At 45.3% G+C, this 20,641-nt stretch overlaps 4 protein-coding genes across 4 annotated transcripts; 1 reads left to right on the forward strand and 3 right to left on the reverse strand.

Annotated features, from left to right (window-relative positions):
• Positions 1 to 669: 669 nt before the first annotated feature.
• Positions 670 to 1,387, reverse strand: F4817DRAFT_367111 (uncharacterized protein; the record flags this gene model as incomplete). The annotated part of the gene is made up of 2 exons (XM_049307076.1): positions 670 to 1,207; positions 1,284 to 1,387. The coding sequence occupies 2 exons, from the start codon at positions 1,385 to 1,387 to the stop codon at positions 817 to 819; spliced, it is 495 nt and encodes a 164-aa protein (XP_049156828.1). The 3' UTR covers positions 670 to 816.
• A 2,537-nt stretch (positions 1,388 to 3,924) lies between these two features.
• F4817DRAFT_360324 (MFS general substrate transporter) lies at positions 3,925 to 5,904 on the forward strand (the record flags this gene model as incomplete). Its single annotated transcript, XM_049306266.1, has 2 exons — positions 3,925 to 5,104; positions 5,390 to 5,904. 2 exons carry the CDS (start codon positions 3,925 to 3,927, stop codon positions 5,902 to 5,904), a joined length of 1,695 nt encoding a protein of 564 aa, XP_049156829.1.
• A 183-nt stretch (positions 5,905 to 6,087) lies between these two features.
• Positions 6,088 to 8,119, reverse strand: F4817DRAFT_194340 (uncharacterized protein). Its single transcript, XM_049298493.1, has 6 exons — positions 7,559 to 8,119; positions 7,442 to 7,495; positions 7,032 to 7,382; positions 6,758 to 6,975; positions 6,194 to 6,663; positions 6,088 to 6,139 (listed from the first exon to the last, which is right to left on the reverse strand). The coding sequence occupies exons 1-5, from the start codon at positions 7,692 to 7,694 to the stop codon at positions 6,325 to 6,327; spliced, it is 1,098 nt and encodes a 365-aa protein (XP_049156830.1). The 5' UTR covers positions 7,695 to 8,119; the 3' UTR covers positions 6,088 to 6,139; positions 6,194 to 6,324.
• A 5,920-nt stretch (positions 8,120 to 14,039) lies between these two features.
• F4817DRAFT_344962 (uncharacterized protein) lies at positions 14,040 to 15,895 on the reverse strand. The gene is made up of 5 exons (XM_049304211.1): positions 15,443 to 15,895; positions 15,337 to 15,390; positions 14,893 to 15,282; positions 14,617 to 14,834; positions 14,040 to 14,522 (listed from the first exon to the last, which is right to left on the reverse strand). The coding sequence occupies exons 1-5, from the start codon at positions 15,528 to 15,530 to the stop codon at positions 14,211 to 14,213; spliced, it is 1,062 nt and encodes a 353-aa protein (XP_049156831.1). The 5' UTR covers positions 15,531 to 15,895; the 3' UTR covers positions 14,040 to 14,210.
• Between the last annotated feature and the right edge of the window lie 4,746 nt (positions 15,896 to 20,641).

Below are 20,641 nucleotides of genomic sequence, written 5' to 3' on the forward strand. Positions count from 1 at the left end.
CTCGCTGTTAAGAGGGCTTGGTTGTCGAAAATGGAGTAGCTGCCAAGATGGTCGTACGCCAAGAGATGTGACTTCTAAGAGGATTAACCACCGCCCGAAATTCGTGTTTTGAGAGAGCACTGTTGCCAAAAGAGAATAGCTGCCAAAAGAGACTATTTGCTAGAGTAATCGCTCCCAAGAATGATTGCCGCCAAGAGGGAGTTTTTGTCGTGATTGGCTGCCAATGGGGATGTTTGCTGCCAAAAGGGAGTAGCCGCCAAGAACGTTGACCGCTGAGAGGGAGAAACCGTTATGAGGGATAGCTATCGCGACGGAGTGACTATCAACAGACGCTGTTCACCCAGAGAGGATTGGTTTCTGGGAGGGGAAGCTGTCAATTGGGAGAGGGTTTGCCGCCGCTCGAGCTTGGTGCTCAGAGGGAGCACCGTTGCTGTTAAAGAGCAGTCGAAAAGAGGGTTCGCTGCCAAAAGTATTGGGTACCGAGCAGGAGTAGCTGCCGAGAGAACTCAGCTGCTGGCTGGTGTCACTTGCAGCGCATTGCTGCGATACACTGACATCGGGTTTACACTGATCTCTTGAGAGAACCAAGTGAAGGTCTGATCTTTGCTATCCGCCAAATATGATGATGGCGGACCCACCGGTTAATGCACATGAGTGTGCAATGCAGGGTACGCTGATGATGAGCGTCTGACCCGTCAGACCGATGCCCGGCCCGGTCAGGGTCTCGCCCCCCGACCGGGTGCCGATGTCAGGTATGCGACTAGCTCCGCCTCTGGCGGGTTTTATTTACGTGAGTTTTCTCCCACGACAATCTCTCTAATCGGAGCTGCGGCCCCGACGCGCTGACGCTTGTGTCGGCGCCATGTAGCTCGGACCGGCGGCCGAGTGGGAGCGGGCGGGAGCGGGCGGGAGGGTTGCGGCCGGAGGAGGAGAAGAGGAGGTCATAGTAGCGGCTGTAGCGGCAGCGGCGGGAGGGCATCGGCACCGGCACCGGCCAATTTCGAGTTCGGCCCGGAGGCTACGCAGCTCGTCCCGGAGGGCGGCGTTTCCGGCGGCGATGGCCTCGGCGTTATCGTTGCTGGCCTTCGTAATAGCGGCGGCAATTGTATCGGCGGCGGTAGTTACAGCGGCGGCAATTGTATCGGCCGCATTGTTTGAGGCATTAGTGAGGTTTACCACACCGTCGGCAATGTTGCCTATAATGGGCCTGTTGATTTAAGATTAGTTACCCCGAAAGCCTTTGAGCACAAGCTTCTAAGTAAGGTAAGGTAGGTTATACATACGAGCGGAACGCCAGGTAGGCCACCACGGCGGTGATGAAGCCGACGGCGAAGGTTATGGCTGGTTGCACCCAAACCGACCAGTAATGCTCATGGTTATCTGCCATCTTGGTGACAGAAACGGCAGAAGAGAAAAGACAAGGCAAAAACAGCGAAAATCGGTTCTCAAAACAGCGAAAACTCAGTACCATCGAGTCTAGAAAACCAGGAGAAGGGAACAGGAAGAGAGAGGACGAGGACAAGACAAGAAAAGGACAAGCAGAAGACACGTACAGAACTCTTTGAGCATAGAGGAAGGACGCATGGTATCATTTCAGTAGCCATTCTTTCCTAAAGTCTACAGGAGTATTGGGATACAGCATTGTTTAGGAAGGAATAGGGGGGGTCCAGGAAGCGTACGAACGTTAGGTTACAGTTCAACCCACCTTCCTTCACTTCTCTCGGTTACAAAACGTCCAAGAAGCTCTTTCCTTAGACATTCTTTTTGAATACTACCCAATGTTGGCAGTTCTCATCTGGCTTTCCCAGACTTGGAGGACTAGAGACGCCGCCGGCGAGAGACGAAGACAAGCCAAGGCAGACAGCAGACAGATAGCAGACGACATAGTCATTTCGAGCATTCTAAACCGACACTCATGTTCTTCCAGAGGAAAACAAATCTATCACAACGGAATAGCTAGACAATCTAGCGGTTCATGGTATTATAACACCGTGATCTCAAGCGCTCTGTCAAATCCAAGGAAGGCACGTACTGGGCAACCCTACTTATCTGGGACAACTTGGCTGGCATCTCGGGGACTTGGGCTTCCATGGAACCTTCTATAACACAACCTCAAGCATCAGTTATCCCGCAAATGAGACCTCTTGCTTTAGGTTATCATCATCGATATTTCAGCTCTGCCCACACTTTTAGTATAAGCCATTCGTCGCAGGTGGGTCGAACATGAGCTAATGACAAAGTTAGGCAACCACAGTCCAAAGTAAACAAACGGATTCAGGGGTAAAAACGAGCCCGGTCATAACCCTTACCCTGTATGTAGGGATCGCGACAAGATCTAGAGTTCATTGACAGCTGTGTGAAATAAGTTAATGACATCGTTCTCCCTAACGTATGGAAAAGGGAGAGGCTAGTTATCCTAAGCTGAAGATGGCTACCAAATGTAGAGGAACTAAGTCACTATATACTCAGGAGAGCGAGCAGGTGAGCAGCCTGAGCCAGGCCTGAGGGAGGTAGACATGGCAACTTTAACTAACGATGTTAGAATATCTGTGAGGTCACATTTCGTCTGTGACTCCCTTCCAAATCTAACGTCTTGCAACAAGTCCTATATGACTTGACGTTGCGTGATAGCAGCCCAGCCAAGCAGAATAGTAACAGTGGTTGGAATCGAGACAGCACGATAGGTTTTGAATCCAAGAGGCTAATCCACAGTTAGGATTAGCAGAGCAAATACGGTAGCTAAGAACGTAGCTAGAAGGAATGTTATAGTCATAACAGCGAGAGTCTTTATCGACGAAGTATCGCATTTTGTGGCCTCGGCAAGTCGGATAGTTACCGCTATATCTTTCCGGGCAATGAGGTGAAATATCTGTGCGGAAAGTGTTAGGGAAGCGAGTTACGTCAAAGTTACGACCTTATACTTATTCTTTTTGCGTTTCACTTACAATAGTTATTTGGTTCTCTATACGCTTCTTCTTTACGATAGCAATATTTTCCTTACTCTCGACCCTTTAGAGAATGCAGCAGGTGATGTCGGCAACTCCCTTGTAGAGAGCTAACTGTAGGTGAGAGAAGTACTCTATCAGAAACTCAAAGAATTGTTTTAATATATTGATACGTATCTAAATCTAACCGATTGTGTTACTAATGCCTATAGCGTCCTTAGACAGTTCACTTAGACATTCGCTTCCCTCCCTATTATCAATCGTTTGTAATCATTTTATACACTTTTGTTTCTTTCCGTAATGGATAGTTGCTACGTCTTTGATCCTTTAAGTACCTAGGTACCGTCCGATGTGCGCATCCCATCGTTTCCCGAGCAACTGGCCGAGTTTGGGTCTAAATTCTCTAGCGTTTAACATCAAGAGTTAAGTACGAAGTACCTATGTACCTACCTACCTAGGTTAGGTACCTAGGTACCTATGTAATCTAGTTACGTTACTTCTAACTTTTGAAGTATTGATGCATGTTAAGTTTTACAGTTAAATCTCCCTAATACAGGTATACAAAATAAATATATATAACTGTCTATTGAACTAAAACCTGCATTGTATACAGTTACCTTGTTAGCATCCGTGTCAAAATGCACCATAGCTACCTGGGTGCAAGTTCCCGATAAGGCGCACGCTAGTTGCCGATGCTCGGGGAAGGTATTGAGCTATTTAGCATCTAAATCCCGACTATAGCATAATATAGCATAACTCTTAAATCCGAGTCGATTTCGCCATCTTGATATTCCCGTTTTGAGTAATCAGAGTAAACATCTCACCGCCGTCTAGCTTTAACCTCGTTCCCCCTCATTGCTAATAGATGCGATTTATTCAATTCTTATAACAGCAAGTCCAACGACTTTTAAATACCTAATCGACACATCCTCTGAATAAGTGGAAGTGCCGCTCTGACCTATGCGAAAGGGTTGCTGTCATGGCGGCTGATGACATCTCCGTTCAGCACGTTCCGCACGTTCCGCCAGTCTCGGTGAACGGAAACTCCCTCGTCCAGAGCGACGAAAGGACGCCGTTACTGAGAAATCAGAATGAGAATGATGTCTCGGCTGAGGAGTCTCCGCTAATCAACAACGACGAAGAGCAGATCATCATCGTCGAAGAAGTGAAAGGATTTAAGCTGTGGCTCATCCTCTTTACCTGCTGGATAGGCGTGTTTCTCGGCGCCATTGATTCTACCATCATTGCCACCCTCTCAGCACCCATTTCTAGCGAGTTCCGATCCTTGAGTTTATTATCATGGCTCGCAACTGCTTACTTCATCTCAAATGCTGCCTGCCAACCCATCTCCGGAAGGCTGACGGATATCTTCGGGAGAGGCCCCGGCCTCGTGTTTAGCAATATCTTCTTTGCTCTCGGCAATTTAATTTGTGGTCTTGCGCAGGACCAAAGCGGTATGATCTTTGGACGAGTTGTCGCTGGCATTGGAGGCGGCGGCCTTATGTCCATATCCACTTTTCTGGGTACCGATCTCGTCCCCCTACGGAACCGAGGAGTCATCCAGGGGATCGGTAATATATGCTACGGAGCCGGGGCCATGCTAGGTGGTGTCTTTGGTGGTATAGTCAATGACAACTCTTCTTGGGGCTGGCGTCTGGCTTTCTTGATCCAGGTTCCACTTGTTCTAGTCTCGGCGTGTCTAGTTGCCTATCTTGTCCGCATACCACCCAAAGTATCAGAGAAGTCATACCTAGCTCGCATCGACTTCACAGGTGTATTATCACTCATTGTATTTCTGGTCCTGCTGCTGCTTGGCTTGAACGCCGGTGGAAATTTGGTCCCATGGATCCATCCCCTACCGCTAACGACTTTGCCGCTTTCGCTAGTAGCATTTGTTGCTTTCATTCTCTGGGAATCCCGTGCTAAACAACCGATCATCCCGGTGCGCCTCCTTCTAGATCGGACAGTCTTCACGGCCTGTATGACGAACTTGCTAGGCATGATGGTAAACATGATGGCTCTCTTTTACGTCCCTCTTTACATGCAGTCTCGCGGAAGTTCTTCGACAGATTCTGGGGTAGTAATCCTTTTTGCACCTATCGGAATATCTATCTGTTCTATTGGAAGCGGGCTTATTATGAGGAAAACCGGTCGATATGGTACGTATGAGAGAACTCTGTCCTGGGGCTTCGAGTCCCTGCTCCTCATATTTACTTCCGATTTGTCTTGTGTCTAGTGCTTTATTCGGTGTATATACTAACCGTGGAGCAGTAAGTTCTTAATCAATTCTAGATTTGGCATCGTATGCATCATTCCCTTTTTAGATGTGGCGAGGCATCTCGAGTTACCTATCTAATATCTGCCCCTATTCCAAATCGAGACGTTCATAGTAAGCAATTTTTGGGGTTTCCGTAGAAGGCTAATCTTGCAATAGTTGGCCTTAGGTATCTTTGCTGTATTACTTCAGGTCGCCTCTGTCGTCATCCTCACAACTCTCGATGAGGATTCTCCAGGATGGCACCTAATGATTGCGTTCCTACTTCTTGGTTCCGGCCAGGGGGGCATGCTTACTATCACGCTTCTAGCTTGTTTAGCAGCCGTAGACCACTCCCACCAAGCTGTAGTTACTTCTGCTACTTATGCATTTCGATCTGTCGGTGGAACGGTCGGCGTTACGATCGCATCGACCATCTATCAAAATGTACTTAAAACTGAGCTATGGGGGCGATTTGGCGACCTTCCTGGGGCAGCGGAAGAGATTCATAGAATCAGAGATGATTTAGACGAGTTGAAGCACCTCCCCGACGGCTGGTATGACGGTGTCATAGCGTCATTTATGGAAGCCTTCAGGAGTGTGTGGCTTACAATGTTAGGGCTGGTGCTTCTGGAGCTTGTTTGCATCTCTCTAATGAAGCAGCACAAGCTACATTCAACTTTATCTCGCAGTGAGAGGGAATAGATGCTCGCACATGGACAACTGCTCTTATTATGAACACTATCTACGGGTAGTGCGCGATAACGACTAGTCAAGCAGTCTTTGATTATGCATAACGAGAGTGAAAAATATTCTATGTGGAAGAATAACTAGAAACTAGAAATAAAAAGATCATAAAGGTTCATCTCAAGATGACCTCAAGTTCGCTACATTATACTATATATTCGTAAAAACTATCAAACTCTTCCGACCTAAAAACCTATATTGCATAACAGTAAGCCTTTGGTCATTGATACTATCATGCTTATCTTACCTTTCTTGCCGCAACCCCTTTTCACCACTCATTTCCGTCATCCCCTCATCATATATATAATCATCCTCCGGTAGCAGACTACAGCTTAGCCCCTCCCCATAGCAACGCCATCTTCTTAGGTCATATCGTAACTACATAGGTAAGTTCGATAGGAACGTGGAGAGCACAGCGAAGTATGCATTAAGGCTGACGAGCATAGGCACCGTACGGGGTTCAAAGGCCAGTATGACAAGGGCGAAAACGGCGGAGGAGACGGTAACAACGGTCAAGTATTCCGCGCGCGACCAGTTCGTCTCTAAAAATAGGATTGCGATGGGCAACAGCGAGAGCGACAGACTGCCAACTGCAAGAAAAACCTTGAGTAATAACCGGAAGGGCCGCAAGCTATAGGTCATGTGTGGGCCGTCAGGAGGGATGGAGGAAGGAAGAGTAGATCGGCTGAAAAAGCGACAGAGGTGCTTCAGTGGTTTCTTTAGGAAGATGTTAGTTTGGCAGGTGAATTGAGAGGGACCAATGGAAGGGAAGTGGGAAAGGGGAAAGGGGAAGTTGATGAATCCAACTTGCCATGAACCAGCGATCGTTTACATAGTACAGCAAGGATTCGAACCGCCGGAAAAACGCATCTGGCTCGGTACTAACGAAATCGTCGATGTAGCGCATAAATGCGCACGCCTGATCATTAAGTCCCTGGTGACGCCGTGCAATTTCAAAGTGCGCCTCGTGTGCGCTCCGAGACACGCGCGGAAGCCTCTTGATATCGCGCTGCAGGAGAAGAAGCTGTACTGAGGAGACATCCAGCATTAGCCTGTGCGCTTTTAACTTCTATTCTGGAACTTACGGTATTCTTTAAGTAGAATCCTAGCGGTCGTGATCATATTCTCCCTCTGCGTCGCACGATCGATCTCGTCCAAGTTTGACCCTGGACATTGTAGCGGCAGATGTCCGACCCCTTGACGGCAGCGGGTGATGAATTGCTCGCGGTCAAAAGGAAGCGACCATAGGGGTTCTCTACCCTCTTTTGCGTCCTCGCAGTTCATCTCGTCTAGTTCATTCTCGATGACGGAGAGTTTGAGTTCGTAAGACGTGAGTAGGTAGTGCGTCAGGGGGTCGAAGCCCCTATGGCTGTTATGGTTGCCAAAATACATCTGCTGCGACGCTATTTTAGGCCAGCCACGAGGCGAGTAGTTCACTTAATCCTGTTATTGGGGAGTTTTCCCACGGGAAATCGCATCTGGCAATTCGACTTACCGACGTCTTCGTCAGTATAGAAGCTATCCTCCTCTAAGCCGGCTGCTCTCTTGGCTAAGACGTAGGGATTAATTAAAGAAATATGTGGCTAATATCAGGTTATACATGTCAACATACCAGTTGAAATCCTTTCGTATATGCTAGGATGTAATTGCGGCTTATAAGGGGTAGTTGGAGTTTGGCGGGCAATGTTGTTGTGCAATTGCATGTTGTTCAGCGGAAGTGCCGGGACAGCACCGGATGAGTTGGCCATGATGAGGAAAATTACTTAGATATGCTGCTCTGTATTCCATACTTCTGCCAACATTGCGTTGCTCTCTCTGATATTTATATGCGGGGCATGAGGTTCACCGCCTGGCCCTGTTGGACATATCGTCACATCGATCGTCGATACGGGCACTGGTAAGAGCATTCACAACTTTCCAGTATGCTTGAATACCCAATTTAGCCCCCGAAGTGGTTGGAAAATTGGCCAGTATCTCGAGGAGGGTGTAGCGCGATTTGATCTCAAGAGAAGATGCTTCAACGCCGTGCGCTTAAAGTGCGAGTCGCGATAGAGCGGTGAGGATGGGGGCAGATATCGGTGGAAGCCTCGTCAATATACTACGCTAAATCCTTCACTTGAAGGTGCTTAGTTCTTAACATAAAAGCGGTAAACTGAGGATGAACCAATTAAATATAGCGTGCTACCGAAGGAGTGCAGCACTTTAAAATGTTTGAGCTAACATCTACTCCTCTTGGCAAATTATCGGTTGATACCGATCTTGTGTGGATTAGAATACCTATCAAGGCAACCTCTTAGAGACGACATTGGAATCGTGTAAACCAGGCTTCTGGTACGAGGGCAACATGGAAGCCACCTGGCGTAGAACCTAGATGGCTTCATTACCGTTTCTAGCGTTAGGCATCAAAGCCAAGCGTCTCATTGACGTATGTTCTTATGAATACGGCTGAGAGCCTCGATCACCAACATCGTGGCTATGGATATGACGGACAGAAGATCAAGAGGCTGAGTTTTATGCATCAAAGTACCCACATACCTAGGTAGGTAGATACCGTATCGCTCGAGGCTCTCCCGAGATCTACTTGATATAGAAGCTGCTACTAATAAGGGGTAAAATAGGCTCTTTTCCTAAAAGTCGTCAGTTTAAGTATAATAAGCTTACCCCTATATGATAAATATGAGTTAGTTTCGTCAGTATTGGTGGGGCTTTTACTCTTGAGCTTGCCATCAATACCCACGACTGTGTCTTTGATTCCAAAGAACATAGTCGTTGATCTGTAGCGTAATAGGAAGTTCACCTATTACGCTTTAGATCGACCCTATAGCTAGCGAGTGATGACCTTTTACATAGGAAGCTGCTATGCCTTGTTTGAATTACCGATAACTAAGTATATTCCACGAATATGAATGATATTAATAGAACGTAGTCATGCCATCTCTCCTGCGGGGGGCACTTCGGTATAAACGGGAATTTCCAACGTGGCTTCGAGGGATACCGAAGTGTCTCGAATCTCAAGCCAATGAGGTATGTCAGGATACACAATCGCGGATTTATCGACTATAACGCGCAGGAGAAATAAATGCGATCAAAAGTATAATGTTATTGAAATCCAAGAGACTCGAAGTAGTAAATACCTCCTAGGCGAATAGGAATTCCTTTATTACTATAGCTTATTCGTATTAACCCCGTCCAATCACGAAACGGCCGATAGAACTCCGATGATGGTACCAACGACAGACCACGAGAAGAGAAAAGTGGATGAAATTGGATGCATGTCACAGGGGGCATCTTGCTTGCAGTGAGACATTATGATACACAATGGTTGAGCATCCTACTCGATAGAAATTACTCGCCCCGCCTTCCTTCCGAGTATCTAGATTGGAATAAGACCTAATCATCTCCCACTCCCACTTTGACATAGGTTTTTTTTATACCTGAATGTCATTCTTAAAAAGCACCATGGCCAGACTAGAATGCAGCCGGCCCATCTTTCACCAAGTCTCGCCCTCTTCTGGCCAGTCTCAATATGACGAAAGATAGCTCATGAGCATTATAAAAGCAGTAAGACCAAAGTTCATTATTATTAAACTGGCTTCGAGATATACTGACTGTCTCTTCCGCTTACGCAGCGAGTATTGGTTCGGTGACGAAGAGATTCATATAAAGCTCTTAGCCTTTCCTTCGAGATTGGTTAGACTATATGCATCTGGCTGGATGAGGAATGTTGGAAAAAGGATGGGAGGTCATGCGCGTGGCGCCAACACTCTCAAGAGGGACGTATGATTGGCAAACGTACGTGCAGCGCAGGTGACAGTCTATGGGGGCTGTCGTTCGGGTATATCGCCAGACTTTTAACCAAGCCCGGGTTTCGGATGAACGGTTCTCTGCACCCCGCATTTGAATTATCGTGGCCGCTTCATGCCCCCCTTTTTTCCGGCATGGTGTTGATGCTCGGGTCCACCCAAATCGGTCCGTACCGACCAGCTATTGCCAATTTCCGACAACCACAGCTTTGGATTCTTACTCTGTCTTTAAAGGATTGATCTCTAATTGGTCTCCAGCCGGACCTTGTCATCTTCGCCGAGAGACGTGAATATAAGAGTAGGAAAGGGAGAATGGAAGCAGTTTGAAAGCAACTATCGAGGCTTGAAAGACACCAACTTCGCCACCTATAGCAAACCTACAGCCACATATGTGACTTAGGTATCTTAGAGGTAATCATGTGGCACGCTGATTCGACAAGAAACATCGATTAGGGACATCGCGGAGGTATTGTTAGGAGTTCGAATCGCCGTCGGAGATCGAATGTCATATCAACCAAACGGGATATTTTTAATAAACCAAGAGGTTTATTTGCCACTCATGCGACCTGATGGACGGCCTGGTTTGCAATATAAAACCGACGGAAGAAAAAGAAAAAAAGAGGAAAAGAAAAGGGGGTGAAGAAGCCTGAGCTTATGGCTTACCGCGGGGCTGTGCGATGACAAGATTAACGAGCCGACGGAGAATTTTGGAATCTGTTCAATGACCAAATCTTTCCACTTTCATCATCTTAACTCTTATGAGGCAACAGAATCTGAAAGAGGGACTAGGTATTCAAGTTCGCACACTACACTACAGATTACAGATGTTGACACGTACTGAAAGACAAATTCTACCTACCAGGTACCCAGCTAGATATGACAGATTGGCGCTAGGATCATATTCCTGGCAGTGTCTCGGGACACTGCTGTCAGTTCTACCCCCTTGTTCCCTCAGTGGGTCAACAAATCTTAAAGCAACGCGCTGTCACTACTAATTGCTTACCTCTGCCGATACTAGACCAGTTCGCATCGACAGGGACAGGGACTCCTAACACCGAAAGAATATCCAGCATGCTCCATTAGTCTATTCTCATCAAGCTCGAATACAGGAACAGTACTCAATACATGTAGTCTATTGACCATGTATTCTTCCGTATTCTTTCTAAGGCTTCATTTTCACTGGCGCGGAATTGCAGCGCGCATGAATACCTCAACCATGAATACCTCAACCATGATTTGCCTAACCCTGTGATCATGGCTAACAGAGCCGCAGTCACTACGTCAAATGTGCACGGCCATTCAACTATCTCCACCAATGCACCCTTGCATCCATGTTATCTCAAATGGCCTTTGCTTCAGTACGTTAGGAGTCTCTTGGACAATAAGCAATTGTGTCCTCATTTGAAGCCCTAGGGTTTACTTCCTCGACTATAAAATAGTTCCGCATCCTTGTTGCCAACAAATGCGCATAGAAACCTATAACTCTCCCTCCTTTCCGGATTCTACAATATTGACTAGTCAAGGAAGACTACTGAGCAAAGAGTCCCTGATGCGAGGTAATGCCCTTGTCTTATTGCCGTAGTCTCTCATTACTCAATGTTCTACGTCAATTACTTACACTACTCGTTAGATCAGCATTCGTTCTGAAGCCCAACCAAATTACAATTCTCAGAATCCTTCTTATGAGGTCAAGTCAACAAGTTGACATCGCCGATCAACATTCTTTCTATGCACGATACCATGTGTGGGCTTTTCAACTGGCCGCGGAAGGGCAGAAAAGACAGTCATAGACCGAAGCAAAGACGCGGCCGCTCGAGGGGAACGGATATCTATATCGCGGAACAGACTCATTCCCCTCTTTCCGATCCCCGCCCCCTGTTAGCCGAAAACTCACGAATGGGAGTTTAAAGGACTACGAAGAAGGGTCAACGACCGGACTTCAGGATTGAGACATACGGAAGCTTATACTGGGGGTTAGACGGCGTATATAATTGCTTTACTAGAACAGGGAGATACCGCCCCTACGTACCTATATAGAGAAAACACCAAGAGCCCATCCTTGCACTATTGAAATTGAAATGTACCGCAGTTACATAGATAGACTAGAATTACCCAATCAATAAATGCTATCAATGTTCGCGTAATGATATGGCACCAATTGCTGTAAAGAAATGAAACCCAATCGCCAAAACGCAGTAAAAAGGAGGCATGCCGTATCGTCTCCGTTATGCCCAAAAAATTGTGTACAAGTAGTAGTAACATTAAACCAGACTTCCGTTGTATTAGAAATTCATTGAGTGAATCTAGCGAAATAACCCTTAGGTACCTACCTACCTACGTAACCTAGGTAGGCTACAGTCTCGCGAATAATTGATACTCTTGGGAAAAATGAAATTCGGCATTCTTGCATTTCACATCCCCTTTCGTCGAGCCACCGCCCGAGCTTCGCGATCAAGCGACTCCGAAACTCATTCAATAATTTTGCAGATTACGGTAGAGAGAGCGATATATACTAACTAATAACATAGTTACATGACTGTAGCCAATAATGTAGCCAGTAATCATAACTCTCACCTGCGCAACAGACACACCGTATCTACGGGAAGAGAGCTCCGGAGTAGGCATGTCATCAAACGGGAACTCCACTTGCCGAACCAGCGTAAAGAATGAATTAGAATAGGTAAGTTAGGTAAGATACAATTTACTATTACTTGTTCTGGTACATCGGGCATGTCGGCGGGGATGTAGCTATGTAGCATGCGAAGAAGTACGGTACCTACATCATAGCCGGGCGAAATCCCATCTATGCTAGCCCAGAGCTCAGCCCCAACAATTTCTTGAAAACCATTCTTTCTGCTACATGAAAAATTTCTTGCTCCACATATGCGGCCTGGTTACTTGGCCAACTGAGATGTATGTACACGTATCATGTGGTTGCTATTATTGACATGCAGATACCTACCTACCTAGTATGCTGCATGTAGAGACAGTAGCATATTTGGCAATATAGTAAGATTATGTCGATTAGCACCTAAGTACTCCCACAGTAAGGAATCGAACTGACGGGCACTGCTTAGGTATCGATGATGGACTGACAGCCTCGTCTGTGCGCACTGCATGACTTACCTGGACCCCCGTTGCTGGAAGAAAAGGTTGAGGATCAGTTAAATAATGTAGGGTAGCCTAGAAATATCTATGTACCTATACCTATACCTAGGTACTTAACCTAGACGTCCTATTTTACATGTCCATTGCCTTAATTTACATTCCTTACTTAGCTAGGTGCATATACCAACCTGCATATCTTAACTTACCTAAGGTAGAGAACCTTTCCGTAGTACCTATATAGCATTCACTGTACCGTTGATTAGCTGTCTAGCGTAGCGCTTCGAAGAACATCTTACCAAACCCCAGGATACAGCAAGATATTTTTGACGAGGCTGGCTACCTCTTATCAAAAAGATGAGGCCCTCGGCAGAGCATCAGGCAGTAGGCTATGTATATATTAGTTGAGTAATATGATTATATGTGGATAGGGTACCAAATACCTAGGTAGAATGAGGGTCAATCATTGTTTGGGATACATCATGTGGAATAGCTAAGTCCCTGTCGCGAGGTAGATAAGCCTGACACGTTATGCTCGAGCTGCTACGGTAACGCGTTGAGGTGGTGAGCTCAAAGAAGTTAGCACTAATTCTATAAATATAAAAGCGAGACACGTGTACTCTAGCTAATTTCAAGAACCGAAGTCCTGGGTACGTAGAAGAAAGTAGAGACCGGTCAAACCATGCACGACCTGGTGTCTCCTAGGCGTCAGCACCAATCATGTCTAAGGGGAACGGTACACCTTTACGCGTTGCGCTTGTTAAGCCTATGTTATCTAAGCTGAACGCTGACCAGTAAAAACCTCCGAATTTCAACGTCATGCCATTAACTCTACCATTTTCAAGTAATTCCCCTTTCCTTATAGGGTATTCTACACCCGACACTTTATAGAAATAGTTGTGAGTTTCTCAGATTACGCGATAAAAGCTAGGTATACGGATTGAGTAGGCGTCTAAAGCCGCTTGTAAAGCTAGTATTTTGGTGAAATTAGATCAATATCTATACGTACTTAGGGTAAGGGGAAGCCCATGTGTAATATGTGATTGGCCCAGATTACGTATTTGGTAGGAAGCAGTTCTACCTCCTTAACACGAAACCGCTACATACAGCTAACAAACACTTTATATAGGTCTTAACATCGAAACTACTTTCAACAGGAATCCATGCCCTGTACCATATGCCGAATCAAGAAATATAATAAATGTATATAAAGATCTAATGCGTCGTATATGTATCACGAAGGAACATAGGCAGTAGTATAGTAGGAAAGGTGTAATGTAAAATTCAGAAATTAACTTTCTTTAAAACAATGTCTCATTTATCAAGTATCTGCCTCAGCGTCATTCAAAAAAGGGGTCAAGTCTTTCCCTGCTCAAGGTTCGATAGGAACGTGACGAGTACCGCCATATATGCGCTTAGGCCGACGAGGATGGTGTCCCAATTGCAGTTCAAATAGGCCAAGGCAGCTACAAATGCAAAGTTGAAAGCGACCACGACTATAAAGGATTCGGCCCTAGATAGGTTCACGAGAAGGAGTATAGCAACTGGAAAAAGCAGTAGTACTCCGCTCATGAATGCTACCACGACCTTGAGGAAAACGACCAAAATCCGGTTGTCAATTTCGAGGTTGGAGTTTTCGTCGGTTCGCCCAAAGATCCTCTTGATGAGCTTGGAAATGTTAATTGAATATTAGTAAAAAAAGGGTCATTCAGTAGTAGAATACTTGTAGAAGTTGACAAGTGTATAGAAGATAAGTACTCACTCTTTTGATGGGTGTTTCCCCGTATATCAATGTTTCAAAGTACTGATGCACACGGTCGGTGACTGTAGTGACGAAGTCATCATTCGAATATAGGAACTGGTATGCTGGTGCATCAAGAAGCGGATGATGGTTCTTCACCTCGTCGTAGAATGCCCTATGCTCTCTTCTAGAGATACGTGGCAGCTTCTGCATTTCTTTACCGAGCAGGAGTAGCTCGTCTTCAAGCCACTATTTTTTATTATTTATCCAGGACCAACTCACGGGTATAGTACTAACCATAATTCTTCAATCTCGGCAATATGGATTCCAGGATGAGGTCTTTGTCTTCCCATCTGTTATCCTCGTTCGTCTTCCTTTGTTTCTCCTTTACTACTTTCGATGTTGTCGGGGCTGTTTGGATAGAAGTAGGCTGATATTGAGCCTGGGATGGAGTGTGGCTGGAGAGTAACGTTTCCGGATCAAAAGAAAGCTTTTTCAATCTGGCGTCATTGCTTCCCTCGTCTTCTTTATCGAGCTCTTGCAGTTTATTCTCGAGGTACGCGAGCTTCGTTTCTTGGTCTATGAGGACCCGATGTAGAAGATAGGAGAAGCGTCGATGAATACTGAGGTTGGGATAGTATAACTGAGTAGCGGCAATAGAAGGCCAACCTATAGGCACTCCCTTTTCTATCATGTCGATTAGCTAAACTGTTAGCCAGTTATTTGTATAGGTTTACTCACTAAGGTCAGAGTCTCCACGAAAGTTTTCATACCCGGTGCTATTGTTCCCGGTTCCTAGAAGAATAATTAGCCGCGGATAGGATGATAAGGGATGTTCAAATCGCACCAGGCTCTATAGGGTCTTCATTAGCACCGCTACTACCGGGGATCCCAGCCATTTCATGGCCCTCTTCTAAGCGAGCCGGTGTAGTCATAGTGAAGGATTGTGAAGGAAAGGAGCGTTAGATTCGTCGATAGGAACATGATACCTAGTGGGTGCGAGACTCCAATAAATATCCGCAATATATGCATCGTATCCTTCCCGACAAAAGGGAAAAGGACAAGGCCTCATCCTATCGCCTGAGACTTGGGTGAAGTAGCTGTTGCGGCTCTGCGAACTCGGCAGATTAAGGGTCGGAGAGATTGGCCCGACAAAGGGGGCGGCGTGATTCGTTAGAATAGACTCACATCCGTGACGGACATATTAGAGTCGCGCCCTAGTCTCTATCGGTTAACTGCTACATGTACGATGGCTTCCCCCCCGCAGCAGATAATGCACAGTAGTACTACCTGAATATTAGATGGAACCAACATCCGTCTACTTTGTTACATTAGCCTTAAGCACCAATAGCTCTAACATGGAAGGAATCTACGAGTATATATCTCTACAACTAAATAGATGTATACCTTAGAATTTAGAGGCTCGAGCTACTCGATAGTAGGTAGGTACCTAGTTGAATCCAAGTCTATAGCTTGAGGAGAAAACGAAGGGCTGCTTATAAGAATACTTGCGGTCCCGTATAGTGTAAATTTTCAATTATTCACTACAATATAGCTGTTCTTCCAATGCCAGGTTCGCATCGCGGCAGAACCAGTATGTTGATCCTCGTATTAACTATCTCGACTCGGATACCTGCTTGCTTTGTACATTCTTAACATTGATAAGGGAAAACTGGCAGCATTCGCCGATAAAGTAGCTTGTAGTTCTAATATTGGTCAGCTTAACGCCCACATCATTCCCTCTCGAACTTGTTTAATAATAACAGTGTAGTAGCTATAAGGTCATCGAGGAATCGATGAAACGTTGTATAATCTAGTTAAGAGTAGACCGGTATTGGAAGCTTTACACATACTGTTTGTACACTTAGAATAGGAGATAATTAACTCGGGGGTTTAAGCTTGTATTCTCGTACCGAGCTATTCCTAGTCGCTAGCAGGGGGTAGTGTACCTAGTGTTCCAATATAAAGACCTGCACGGTCGCGCGAAATTTCTTTTTGACGATTGTTATTATGTTCCCTTATAATTCATGGGTGTAAGTTCCCCTAGATGCGAGCTCACTCTTATAAATATCATAGACATGCTACTAAATAACGTATAGGGGCTAGATAGAACTAGGGAGAGGAGTAGGTACTTAATGGCAACGATTGCATTATAACTTGGAAGTTGGGAAAGAAAGGGGTTAACCGTAATATTGAGCAGGATCCATATAAAAGGTAGATTACCTATTACGCCCTTACCCGCTCTCCTCTAACTTTTGGCTTTTTTCTAGGTAGTTAATTATTTTACAGGCACCTTCCAACTTCGGCCTTCCGGTAACAACAACTCACGCCATCATGGCTTCTTCCTTATGATACCTCAAGCTATTTAACTACCTACCTCTTACCAAGCAAATCTGAATATTTTATTAAAATACTGTTAGTTTGGTAACCCTTATTTACTGGTCCCTATTGGCACTACAGCTTGTGTTCAGCGCAAAGGGCTCCTGACTTGACATCAAAATACCCCTCTTCTCTCCTATTTCCTACTGACTAGATTATAGCCGGCCCCGCTCTTTCGTAAGAGCGCGACAAGCGCCTATAATACCTCACGATAATGATCTCTACGTCTTATTCGTTGGCTACGAATCTGCAGGATCCAATGGCTTGCAGCAACAGCCTCCCGATCTGTGGCTGTTATCGGAAGGAATTACGTATAGACGACGATACCTTATTTGATATCCGATACCCGATATCCGTATTCCGTATTCCGTACTTCGGACCTGCTTCTTCGGAGTGGGTAGTACCCGTTAGGGCTGAAGTTTAATGGGTACTAACAGAAAAGGTTCAAACCTTGCCTCGGGAAGACCCGCAAGATAGTGGAGACATCCGCTAATCTACCCCAGACCCGATCCCCTGGGCTTGCAACTGACAGCGCACGGACCACATACTTAATACATACCTCCTTCTACAAAGCTGTAAGCTGCACTCTTTCTTCCTACCCTTAAATAAAGAACTTAATAAAATGAAAATGCCACTGACAAAAGTTCAAAGGTTTATAGTATACAAAGCTATGAAAATTTCAAGTCGATGTTAAAGCTCATCTTGTTAGCTTCAATAGAAACAATGGAATCTCAAAATCGGATTTCACATACCCCACCTATTGGGTACGGAATCAATAAGATAATTTGATCAAGCTTCACCATGCTCGATCGAATTGGAAAAAAGTATTCCTGAAGAAGTTCGACTTAAAGACGTGAATGACTGTTATGATATGGACTTTGGTCGATGTTTGTTATGGGCCCAAATCTGATTCGGAATGTTAAGTTCAATCAGGGGAGCTAGGGATCGGGACAGGTTGCTACAAACAGCAAATTGGGGCCCTTATCTACCTGGATTACAGCTACTCTTCGGCCCAACGCTACGCCTGGAGGGACTTCTACGAACGTCAATCTTCGTCCATTATTTTCCAGGGGATCGGCAAGGAAATGGATTAATACCATATCTCTTCAATCCGACGTGGGAATGGTATTAGGGTCTATTAACAAGAAGAGATGGAAGAGATGGAAGAGATCTAACATTGGGCTAGGGCTACCAAGGTGGCCTAACTCTGGCGTTGAGCGTACCAGCCGCCCGGGATTTCGGTGCTAAAAGTCGACTTGTTCAATGTAAAAACCTGGTTGTTTATGTCCCCCGTACAACATTTTGAGAAGTACCTATACATTTGACAATTTATCAGAACCTACCTATATTCTTCAACGCTACCTAAGGTACCTGCTTTGTGGGATGCGGGATTAGATACGAAATTCGTGGTAGCGATTGGATTTAGCGTATTCTGGTGCGCAGCAAGGTTGTATTGGTACCAACGTGTCGACATAGGTACTGCCCAGCTGCAAACCCACGGAGCTCACAGTTACCTACGATTGCCTTCGCTACGCTTCCACCGCGTTGTACTCTATACTCCGCCTCCGTTCTAGTAAGGACTATCATCCTTATCCTTAAATTGGCTATTGAGTGTATAGGCGACTGGTAATTTCCCACTGTAAACATCGTTAGCTCGGTTCACAGCCATGCCAGGAAAATTTTTTACCTTGGACGGAGGGCCACACGCGTCTCCTCCTGCTCCGCATGGCACTTCCCGGTTACCCATGCTCGGGATGCGTCAAGGACGCGTGCGGATACCCCAATCGATAAACAGGAACACACGGCCACTATTTATTTCGTGGTGTCCTTCTGATTATCATAATTCTAGACATAGATCCTCAGAATCCCATCGCTACCTACAGTAGGGCACTAAGTATCGACAATTGTCCAATAATCCTCGGTTACATCTGTCTCAAAAGGCAAGCACTCTATTTTGTCTATATAACTTCATTCTACAATGTGGCTTTAGCAATATGTTGACTCTAGTTTGCTTTAGAGACTCAAGGATCCGTGCAAATAGTGCTGAATTATCGATTTTCACCATCTTCGATATCTTCGGTCGATACACCAAAATCTAAACGAACATACGCAATTTGAGCTCCTTCTATTACTATCTAAACTCACAATGCCTTCGGCTGGAGTGGACGGAAAGTCTAGAAGGGGTGGGGGAACGATCCTTGTGGGACATCAGCAACCATACAAACAGAATCCGGCAGCCGAACCCACAGTTGGTCGTAATATCGTGAGGGGAATATGGGAAAAGTTGATGGGAGTGAAAGGCGAGAAGCACGTAGGGGATGAACACGATTCGGATGCAAAGTTAACGCCTAAGAACTAAATGAAGGGAAATCGTTTGACTTCTCCCAATGTACCTAGTTTAAAGGTATCACCATATTCAAAGAGGTGCTAGACGATTGGTATATTCTCACACAATTAACCTTTCGCATTCCAAATAGAATATTGACTCCGGGTATACAGATTTATGTCATGTAGTTGTAAAGAAGCAGCAATGTCCTCGTAACGTAAACATAGTTTAATCAAAAGATTCAGTACCCATCCAAGTCAAGTACTTTGAGTTCTTATCAGATACAATTCTCGTAACGATTGATTGGCTTTAACTCTTAAATTCTAAGCCTTCCTGTCGCCCTCATGACTATGGTAGTTTCATAATGTAAGTGATTTACCGCCGCTATATGACAACTGAATCTCGGATGGCTAAATCAACTATGACAAGCTGAAGCATTACTTCGCATTAGCAACGTAAGAAAGCTCAAGTACCCAAAACCACGTCTACGGTAGGCATAGCTCACAGGGCATAGATTGGATTAGATGGATCGGATTGGTTATACATGGTAGTGGCAATCAATATCCTCTACATATATCTAGAACTCTTTCTCGTGTGTTGAGGTTTTAAAAATCGACATGCTACTATTGCTGGGTGTTTAGGAAAAACTTAGGTACTCCTGCGTTAGGTGCCCCTTTTCTCTACAGCATCTATACGCTGCCTAATGCGACCCCCCATGGTACGCCAAACCTTAGGTAATTTCACGCACATGTTCGCTCTAGTGGATCTCGAGAAATATCTAGAGTAGAAATATATATTAATAAATCATTTATGCTTAGCTATTATTGCTACCTATAGTCTTTAGGACTGGGGAGATTAGGATAATTTCGTCTAAGTCATCTACATTGGTATCATATTCCTCGTCTCTGTCAGAAGATTCATCGGGAAAGTGCACGATTGTCCCGCCGTCTTCTTTTACTTGTTATGATGAATCCATGATACTCACATCATACGCCCGATGTGTATGCACATAGAGTTCCAGCTGCAGGGACCGCCACGTTATGGTCATTTTACGATGCGCGAGGAACCAAAAACCCGTCTAATTTTGATCAAGCAAGCCACCTGTGCATGAAATTTTATTTTCTGGTGTGATAGATTGGTAGGTATCGTATCATCTTTTAGACCCCAAGTTTTCGGTCCATATGCATGCGGGAAGCAGCCCAATGCGACTGTTTGGACGGGACTCGAAGCAAGGATTAATACGCAAACGACGCAATACTCTCTTCCATGGTCGTATGCTCCGTAATAAGCAGGTTAATATAACTTCCTCAAAGTTAATGTCTTGCTCCTGTACTTATGATC

Source organism: Daldinia loculata (assembly GCF_022478755.1).
Source record: "Daldinia loculata strain CBS 113971 unplaced genomic scaffold F4817scaffold_43, whole genome shotgun sequence".
Taxonomy (NCBI): Eukaryota; Fungi; Ascomycota; class Sordariomycetes; order Xylariales; family Hypoxylaceae; genus Daldinia; species Daldinia loculata.

Excerpts from the sequence above, each read along its gene's own strand:
- F4817DRAFT_194340 (XM_049298493.1), bottom strand. The coding sequence starts at position 7,694 with ATGGCCAACTCATCCGGTGCTGTCCCGGCACTTCCGCTGAACAACATG. Across the intron at positions 6,976-7,031 it reads GATTCTACTTAAAGAATACC|TACAGCTTCTTCTCCTGCAG; the intron begins GTAAGTTCCAGA and ends ATGTCTCCTCAG. Across the intron at positions 6,664-6,757 it reads TAAACGATCGCTGGTTCATG|AAACCACTGAAGCACCTCTG; the intron begins GCAAGTTGGATT and ends ATCTTCCTAAAG.
- F4817DRAFT_344962 (XM_049304211.1), bottom strand. The coding sequence starts at position 15,530 with ATGACTACACCGGCTCGCTTAGAAGAGGGCCATGAAATGGCTGGGATC. Across the intron at positions 15,391-15,442 it reads TGAAGACCCTATAGAGCCTG|GAACCGGGAACAATAGCACC; the intron begins GTGCGATTTGAA and ends TTATTCTTCTAG. Across the intron at positions 15,283-15,336 it reads TCGTGGAGACTCTGACCTTA|AAAAGGGAGTGCCTATAGGT; the intron begins GTGAGTAAACCT and ends TCGACATGATAG.